Source organism: Clinocottus analis, unplaced genomic scaffold (genome assembly GCF_023055335.1).
Source record: "Clinocottus analis isolate CAN_PGR_092001 unplaced genomic scaffold, fCliAna1.0.p SCAF_39, whole genome shotgun sequence".
NCBI lineage: Eukaryota > Metazoa > Chordata > Actinopteri > Perciformes > Cottidae > Clinocottus > Clinocottus analis.
The window spans coordinates 397,582-407,581 of NW_027176142.1; the positions used below are offsets into that span (position 1 = coordinate 397,582).

Sequence of the window (10,000 nt, forward strand, 5' to 3'; positions counted from 1 at the left end):
CGTGTGCTCCGTGGCGTGTGCTCCGTGGCGTGTGCTCCGTGGCGTGTGCTCCGTGGCGTGTTGAATACGGTCGCCTGTCTGAGTGAAAGCCGCAGTAAGCAGCATCATATCGCGGTATTAATTCTGGCCAAAGCTAATATGAACATATTTGGTGTGTGAATGCGAGCGAGGGGAAGAACCGCAGAGGGAAAGTGGATGAAACGCTTTCCTTCTCTTATCCCGAGTGAAGTCAAGCTAAGCGTCGCCGCTCGCCAGCAGTCCAGACAATTTCACAGCTGGCCGGCTGCAGGTCTTAGCAGCTCTTCTATGTCTTCTACCAGAGAGACACGGGCCTGCGACACACAGCTGAAACCCAACGCAGCCGCTCAGCCCGAGCTAATCCCACACGTTTAAACATGGAGGCTTATCATTTATACACAACCTTCTCAATTTATTTCACACAATGACGCTACGCTGACATCCAGTAATTAAACGTCTCCATTTAAATCACACGTTTAATCCGCCATCGTTAGAAAGCTGTTTGGTGAAAACACAGCGTGGGAAGACCACCGTGAAGACGCTCGCTGTATGAATCAGTAAATAAAACCACATGTTTTTAAATGTTTATATTTTATTAAATTAGAACGACGCTCCCTCTTCCCACGCTGCAGTTCTGCTCCAAACCTCTGGGTGGCAGCAGAGTTCAAGCTATCGTGCGTGAACGTCTGGCTCAGATTTACTGGAAGAAAGCTGCTTTCTTTCAAACATGTATATTTACAAGGATGTGGTGTGTCCCACTGTTTGCGTTTATTCTATTTACATCTTCATAATCTGTGCTTTTAAATACTTGTTCCATGACGTCCTCATGCAGCTGCTTCTCTCCTGCAGCTCAGCGCCGCGGTCGGACCCTGCAGGTGCCGTGCGACACCGAGTACCCGGCCTTCATCTCCGAGAGAACCATCAAGGAGAACGTGGGGAACGTGGACTGTGAAGGCTGCGTCAAGTACGACACAACGACACAACAACACACTGACACAACAAGCTCAACAACAACAACAGCATCTCCTGCTGCAGCTGCTGAGCTTCATAAAGATGAATCTTCCTGTTCGCTCACATCAGGAGTGTTTTATCTCCTCATCTCTGATCAGGAGAAACACATTTACTTCATTTGTTGTCCGCTGAAAACACTTTCATCAGAGACACACACACACACACACACACACACACACACACACTCCTCCGGCAGTTAGCAATGCAAAGCGTTTAGAGATGAAGGAACAGCTTCCTTTAAGAAGGAGGATGAGTGTGGTCCCCATTAACAATCTGGGCTTTTCTGTCAGGCAGTTGTGAAGCGTTCTCTGGATCCAACGCACTCATTGCTCCCAGCTGTGTGTGTGTGTGTGTGTGTGTGTGTTTCTTGTGTGTGTCTGCTGCTGGTAGAGCCCCACAAGGTCAGCAGGGTAACCGCTGCTCTGGGTACTGGGAGTAAAATGCGGTTGGGGATGCAGTCACACTATAACTAACACACACACACACACTACAACACACACACACACACACACACACACTCACACACACACACACGCTAGAGAGCGAGGGCCTCATCTCCTCGTGACACCAGACCTGGGTTCAGACTCTCAGAAACACGTCGCCTTCATATAAATCTTTTTTAAAGCACAATGAATTGGACAAAAGCAAAATGGAGTTTTTATTTGGGTTGTATGGATTTTTATAGCTGACATTAGTAACGAGGATATTGGTGATAAACATCTGTTCCACGTTACCGACTGAGGCCTTCTCTCAGACCTTCACGGCTCCAGAGCTTCATGCTGCAGGAAACACGCTGCTCGAGTGTGTGTGTGTGTGTGTGTGTGTGTGTGTGTGTGCGTGTGATGTTTGTATTAGTGCATTGCTTCCTGATGTGATGCATTAATGCAGTTACATCACCTTCATGTCTCCAGACGGTAACATGAGATATATAAATATATGTGTATATATATATATATATATATATATATATATATAAATAGCGCGCTGCTTTGCTTCTGCTCGACCGTCCAGACGAGCTACAGAGGATTTAATCGTCATCCAGTCAGACGGGTTTCAATCCTGAGAGATTATTAATCTGCATCTTGTCAAACTAATAATCACGTTATTGCTGAGACGTTTGTTTCTATTCTCATCCAGTCATTTAACCTGCGATAAGACAATGTTTTCTACTTTGACATGAAATGCCAGAGAAGTTTATAATAAAAAACTGTATTTAAGAATAAATATAAAACAGAATACAGTAGTTTGGATTCAATGTTTTAATGTTTAATTAGCTTTATATTTTATATGCAGAAGGAATAATTGTATTTTTTTTAGATTTAACTGTCTTAGTACTGTAAATCTGATTGTCCAATTAATTTTTATCAAGACACATTTCATATATTTTATTTTATTTTTAGATTTGTGATGTTTTAATGTCTCTTGTGACTCAATCGTTTTGTTTGAATCTTGCCTTCATTTGAACATCTGTAAAAGAGCTTTATGAAGATGTTAAATATACTGGAATCATGCAAAATATGCAGAAAGCTTTCAGGAATAATAACGCCCAGTTTCCCCAAAGAAATGAAACAAAACATAATGACATCATCGCTCTGAAAACTCAGTTTCTATTGGAGCAAATTGAACTCATTGAATTAGTCATTTTTTCAAATTACACTAATTACTATTACTATGTTTTAACTGTGATGATGGTTCAGATCACCACTCGATGCGTTAAAGCTCAAGTTATGCAACCATTCAATGAAAATGTGAACATACAGGACAAAACAATATTGCATTCAGCCGCTGAGCAAAGACTGGATGGATGGATGGATGGATGGATGGATAGATGTATAGATAGATAGATAGATGTATAGATGTATAGATGTATAGATAGATGTATAGATAGATAGATGTATAGATGTATAGATGTATAGATAGATGTATAGATAGATAGATGTATAGATGTATAGATGTATAGATAGATGTATAGATGTATAGATGTATAGATGTATAGATAGATGTATAGATAGATAGATGTATAGATGTATAGATAGATATGCACTTTATTACTTTGTTCTACCATGAAAGGTATGAAGAGTTGTCCTCGGTTCGGCTCTGAAGGTGAAGCACATGTTAAACCTGATGGATGGTGAAATGTTATCATCTTTGCTGCAATGCGCTGCAGCACATGTTTCTGTGCAGATGAAACACGACGCTTCAGGATCAGAACGTGCTCGTATGCAGTGCATGTTTATCACTTTCAGCTCCAGGTTTTCCTCTCGTTCATCAGCTTCATAACATGCATCTGTGTGACTCCTGCTTTCTTTATCTCTTCATTCTGTCCTCAGAGCAGCGTCCTGGACGTCCTTACTGTCTCTGAGAGACTGTTAGCATGCCTCCATCTCTAGATCATGCACGTCCCTGTGGGTTGAAAGTCTGCCTTCATGTGCGGTGCAGGACTTCTTTTCCCAACGCTGGCGTTCGAGGCCAGCAGCTGTCAGGATGTCTTCTCTCCAGGAACACTCGCTCTGCTTTCTATCAGGCCGAGCACGGATTATTCAACATCAGGAGATCCCAGTTTACGCTGATTGGAACTGGCTTGTCCTGTTTGCTGGGCCGGTTGGTTGGGTTTGGTTGGTCATGGTGGGATAAGCGTATTAAAGTATTAAAGTGCGGTGGATTGGTGCTGTTTAGAGATCGGAGGCTGTTTGTGGTCAGATTAAATTGGTCATGGTATTGAATTAGTAAGGATGGAGATGTTAGGTCTGCTTTGATCCGTCAGGTCTTTCCCTCTGTGTCTTACTTCCTCCTTCATGAGAGCTGAGACACGTGTGTGTGTGTGTTTCTGCATGTGTGTGTGTGTGTCCTCTCAGTCAATGAGCATGTTCTCATTCAGGTCTGATGGATGATGAATCAACCGGCTGCAGCAGAGAAGAGCGAGAGAAGCAGAAGATGCAGAGAGAAAGGGTGACAGAGAAAAGAGATCATCTTTACGACCTCTCTTCTTCACGAAGCTCGTCCACGGTCATAAATCAGACGAGGTCTGATCTCCCAGCCCAGTGAAACACCAGCAAGAGAAGCTTTGAGCACGGACGTGTGGATCCCATGTGTTTTATATTCTGCAACACTTCATTGATGCTCGAGCTGGAAAGACAAGAGGGAAGGCAGAAAAATGAGGAAGAGAAGGGGATGGAGTGTGTGTGCACATGTCATGTGTGTGTCTGCCGATGTCTCTGTGTGTTTATGGACAGCTGGCGTTGAAACAAGTTGCCATGCATCAAGAGAAGTCTCTTCACTGCATCTCCCTCCACCAGGGACAACGTGCACGAACATAAATCCTCTGACACGTATGGGAACGCACATCGTGCCTCTGCGCCTCGTCGACTCGCCAGCTGCTCTCTCAGCCCCCGTTCTCTCTCTGTGTGTGTGTGTCTGTGTGTGATTGGCAGGTCCTTTGTGATCCAGCAGATCCCCAGCAGCAACCTCTTCATGGTGGTGGTGGACAACAAGTGTGACTGCAGCATGTTTGAGCCGATCACCATGGACCCCATCGAAATCATGTATATCCTTCAAGACCGGGATGAAAATAACAACCACATCCTCTGTTTGAACAGGGAAGCCATTCTGTTTCACCTCCTGAGCTCACAATGCTGTCGTTATAACATGTTACAACATGTTGTAACATGTTGTAACATGTTACAACATGTTGTAACATGTTATAACATGTCCAGCAATGTTGCAGGGATGTGAATAGCAAAGGCAATTGAAGCATTATGAAGGTCAAGATCTGAAGACACTACTAGACGTCTGCTGCAGCGCTGTTCCTTTTGACTGGAAGTCTGTCAGAAAAACACACAACGCAACGATACATACACAACAAAACGTCACCTTTTTATAAAAGAACGTAATGCTGATTTCTACGGGGATGGAATTGTGTATGAAGGTGGATTTGTGTCTTTATTACGAGAGCAAATGTCTTGTTTGTAATTAAATTATCTGACTGCAAATCCCAAATCTTTGCTCTCAAATATAAAATATTTGCTTAAAAAAAACGCTCTAAAAAAAAGTTTTCTAAAAAAAAAATGCTCAAAAAGAAATTTAAAAAAAAAAACTCCCCCCAAAAACGCTCTCAAAAATTAAATGCTAAAAAAAGCTCTTAAAAAAAAAGTTTAAAAAAAAAAGTTTGAAAAAAAAATCGCTTTAAAAAGAAAAATCTCATATGAAAAATGCTCTCAACAAAAAAAAGTTCTCCAAAAAAAAACCTAAAAAAAAAGTTCTCCAAAAAAAAACCAAAAAAAAAATCTCTTAAAAGAAAAGTTCTCCAAAGAAAGAACCGCTAAAAAAAAAAACAATCTAAAAATCTTTTTTTTTTCTTCTTTTTTTTGAGAGCAAAGATTTGTGATTTGCAGTCAGATAATTTTCTTACAAACAAGAAACTTGCTCGCGTAATAAAGACACAACTCTACCTTCATAATTATACAACACTAAAACATTTGTATATTTCAGACTTCTCATTCGTAATTATTGTTATATTATATAAAACATATAATATACGTATAATACAGAAGTAACCTGCATGAGTCGTGACAGCAGTCACATTGCACTTCAGTCTGTCGCCTTTAAACTCAAGCGGCTCAGATCAGAATCTTCTTCAGAAAGTTATGAACTCAGACCTCATTGTTTGTGAGTGTTAGCAATATTACTCACTCTGTAGGTTACTTATAACTAAAAACTATAATTCCTTCCTGCCTCATCAGCTGATTAAACTCATTCTGTAGAGCAATGTGTTGACTCTCTTCAGAGCTCTCTCTTCCTTCCAGAAGTGTGTGTCTCTGTGTGTTCGTGTTGTTGTGTTGCTTACTGCATGAAGCCGGCAACTAAACACTCTTCCAGCATTGCTCCGTCAGCTTGTTGGCTTCATGCACATCGTGCTGTGCACGAGAATATTACAAACATATCGAGTATTACTTTCCTTTAAGGAGCAGGAACGCAGCCTGCAGGTCCACTTTGTCTGTTGTCAGCTTAACTTCAGCTGCACATAATGAATCTCTGAAGTGCGAGAGGTTGAAGATGCAGAAGGACCGGAGGCGTCCAGATACCTGCCACCCTTTCCACCCCGAGGTATTCACACACACACACACACACACACACACACACACTTCTCTCACTGTGATAGGACTTTCCTTCCATGATGCAACTCTTTGTGTTGTATTTAATATTGTGAATGAGTTCACACTCCTGCGTCTCCTCAGGAGAACTCCATGGAGTGTGGATCAGCGGCGGCTCTCGGCCCGCCTCTCGCGGCGCTGCCGCTCTGCGTCTTCCTGGCGCTGCTCCCCAGGTGACCGGGCCGAGCCGCCCCGTCCAGAACTCGACTTGGATCCGCTCGACTCGGCATGCAAAAGAATCACAACAATGCCACAGAAAAAAACACTTCTTCCCCGTATGAAACTGTCCCCAATGCCAAGTCCCCACCAACAAAGCCCCCTGGCCCCGAGGACCCCCCCAGACGTATGAAGGGACTGATCATGGATCCTGCTGCAGCTGCTGTTCATGATCAATACGGTGCTTCAGCAATAACACGAGCTGCACAGAGGTCACAGAGAGGTCACAGAGAGGTCACAGGGAGGTCACAGAGAGGTCACAGGGAGACGCAGCGTTCTGAACATAGTAATAATGCCAACAGTGCACACAGTAGCTTACAGTCGTCCAGTAGATGCCACTGACAGTCTCACCACGATGTTCACTCCTCAGGCAGCGGCTCCGGGTCGAGCTTCAGAACCTCCAAGCAGCCGGATGGAGAGAGACATCTTTCCCTTTCTATGGACAATAATGATTCTGAAGATTGAAAAAAATATCATACTGAAGATGAAGATGATTATATGTGGATGGGGTCGTAATAAAATGTTTGTCAATGATCTTTTTTTTTCATGATGGGAAAAAAAAGTTATAGTCTATATGAAGAAAACAAATATTTTATTTATGATTTGCAAGTGATACCCATAAACTGTGACTATGACATTTTGAGTCCTCTGATGTGAGTGTTTGTTAATATTTGAGCTTTGCCTTATTGAACGATATTGGTCCCGTTTGTGTACTTTTGAAATAAAACGATGTTTGAAAGTGATGCTGTTGTTGAAGCCGTGTTGTTGGAAGACTGAGAAGCTTCAATAGAACAATGCAGTTAATAAAAAGCATCAGTTATTATCCTCATACACTGTTCTTTTGTTGTTGGCTGATCAACACAGCATCTCCACGTGGTCGTGGGAGAGATGTGCGTGTCTGCACGCGTGCATGTGTCTGTACGAGAGCATCACTCAGTCATCTGTCGTTCATGTGCTCATCTGCTCCTGAGGCCACATGAAGATCCACCAGAAAGACCACGACACCGGAACCGCAGGCCGACCACAACAAACATCTGCATTTGTTCAGGAAATCCTTTTTTTCTTCTAACAAACATTCTGTACCCATAAATGTAAGAACAGGATTCATGTGCCATGTCAGGTTAACGTGTGTGTGTGTGTGTGTGTGTGTGTGTGTGTGTGGAAAGAGGACCACAATAAGTAAAAACAACAGTAGTTCTCACAGAACCAGAGCTGCTGTGGTCTTGATGTCAACACCGAGGTCCTTTGGTCAACAACAAAACACTTCTTCCTTGCTACTTCTTCCTCATTACTTCTTCCTCTCTACTTCTTCCTTTCTACTTCTTCCTCATTACTTCTTCCTCTCTACTTCTTCCTCATTACTTCTTCCTCTCTACTTCTTCCTCATTACTTCTTCCTCTCTACTTCTTCCTCATTACTTCTTCCTCTCTACTTCTTCCTCATTACTTCTTCCTCTCTACTTCTTCCTCGCTACTTCTTCCTCGTTACTTCTTCCTCTCTACTTCTTCCTCATTACTTCTTCCTCGCTACTTCTTCCTCGCTACTTCTTCCTCGTTACTTCTTCCTCTCTACTTCTTCCTCTGCTTCCAGCTCGGCTCACCACAACTTCCTGCTCCACAGACGAGGTAATTCTGACTGTGCCGGTGGTTTAATCTGGTTTCTATTGTTCCACTCATCTCCTCCCTTGAGCAGAACTGTTTCTAATCACTTCCAGTAGATTGTGCTCTTCCTCTTTCGATCGCCCAAAGACTCCCTGACTTGCTGGTGGGTCATTCATCACTGCATAATGGGATTGGAGCTGTTTTGGGTCACAAATCCAATCCGGTCTGAGATTCCTTCCTGTTCGCCAGATGAGTTATGGGAAAGTGCATCCAATGTGTGCGAAAGCCAGACGTGGGAAAGCGATCTTCTCTCTGAGGTACGACGGCAGCCCTCATGCCATCCCGGTTTCCTGTGACTGATAAATGCTCATCTATGTTTTCTGTAAGCTGTTTTCCCCGCACGCTGAAGGGTAAACATAACGCGCACAAAGGCTGTGAGAACTTCTTTTGAAACATCTCCTCGCACTCGTCACGCAGGTCAGGAGGAGATTCAGCTGTTTGACTCTTTTTGTGATTATTTTATCGCATAAAACAGTACAATAATAACAAAGAATAGAAGGAACCACATGTGCTGAAGAGCCATTGAAAAACATTTTCTGGAAACACATGTGTCTTTACAGGTTTGGCTCAGCACACAAACGTTCAGTCGGATGCCAGTCTGCACCTTTAACCCCCGTCCATCAGAGCAGACGCACTCAAAGACTCATGAATGAGAGAAGCATCACTGAAAGTATCTTCTGAGAGCGGCCACATTCTTTCCCAGTGATCCGATTTACTGGGCTGTTTGTGGTGGGAAGGAGCCCCTGAGAGGAGTCACTGATCACTGGGACACAAAGCCCTGGAGGGGCCTGGAGGGGCCTGGAGGGGCCTGGAGGGGCCTGGAGGGGCCTGGAGGGGCCCGGCGGTTCAAAACACAGCCATCCATCAGCGCCCGCACCACTCTAACCCTGTTTGTGCACCATTATCTTGACTGCATGAAGAATCGCTTTTGCTATTATGCCGGAAGACGGATGACAGTGAAACACACACATATTCACACACATATTCACACACATATTCACACATTCAAACATCAGTGCAAAGATCACACGTTAACACAAACACATATGTGCAGGACACAGACACAGAGGAGGGGTCACCTGTAGGACAACACTCAGGGGTCACCTGTAGGACAACGCTCAGGGGTCACCTGTAGGACAACGCTCAGGGGTCACCTGTAGGACAACACTCAGGGGTCACCTGTAGGACAACGCTCAGGGGTCACCTGTAGGACAACGCTCAGGGGTCACCTGTAGGACAACGCTCAGGGGTCACCTGTAGGACAACACTCAGGGGTCACCTGTAGGACAACGCTCAGGGGTCACCTGTAGGACAACGCTCAGGGGTCACCTGTAGGACAACGCTCAGGGGTCACCTGTAGGACAACGCTCAGGGGTCACCTGTAGGACAACGCTCAGGGGTCACCTGGGATGGAGAGTGCTTAATAGGATTTCTTTATTTTATGGATTGTGTATTTGTGGCATCGCTGGCATTTTTATAAATCTTTTAAACCTTGTTTTCCTCTCAGCATCTTCTCCTCGCTCACCTTTTCTTCACTGGCTGCAGCGCTGATGATGACCAGAGCATTCGACTCCCTCGCCGACACATGTATGTACACACACACACACACACACACACACACACACACACACACACACACCGAACCAAACCCCAAAGGCAATTTGTTCGTGCACGTGCCAGGAGACTCACTGCTGCCAAGCTTGAGAGGTGCCAACTGAAAACATGCACTGTGAACACATGCGCTCACGCAGAGAGAGTTGTGACCCCATGCTGTGACAGGAAGAATAGCCTTCAGTACTTCTGGAGCGCTCGCTGAGCTGGAGGACCCGACGGCCAGCTGGACTAATACTGTGTGTATGTGTGTCTGTCTGTGTGTGTGTGTGCGTGTGTGTGTGTGTGTGTGTTTGCATACCTATCAAACTGTGGACCTCAGCATCGCTGTAT

The 10,000-nt window shown here is 44.2% G+C and overlaps 1 protein-coding gene across 1 annotated transcript in view; it reads left to right on the plus strand.

Moving 5' to 3' along the window:
• Nucleotides 1-7,138, plus strand: part of cacna2d3a (calcium channel, voltage-dependent, alpha 2/delta subunit 3a) — a 92,645-nt gene extending 85,507 nt beyond the window's left edge. The window contains 4 exon segments of the mRNA XM_068596655.1: nt 868-982; nt 4,461-4,573; nt 6,050-6,132; nt 6,264-7,138. Of these exon segments, the coding sequence (XP_068452756.1) occupies nt 868-982; nt 4,461-4,573; nt 6,050-6,132; nt 6,264-6,356 (404 nt within the window). The 3' untranslated portion in view covers nt 6,357-7,138.
• The last annotated feature ends 2,862 nt before the right edge of the window (nt 7,139-10,000 follow it).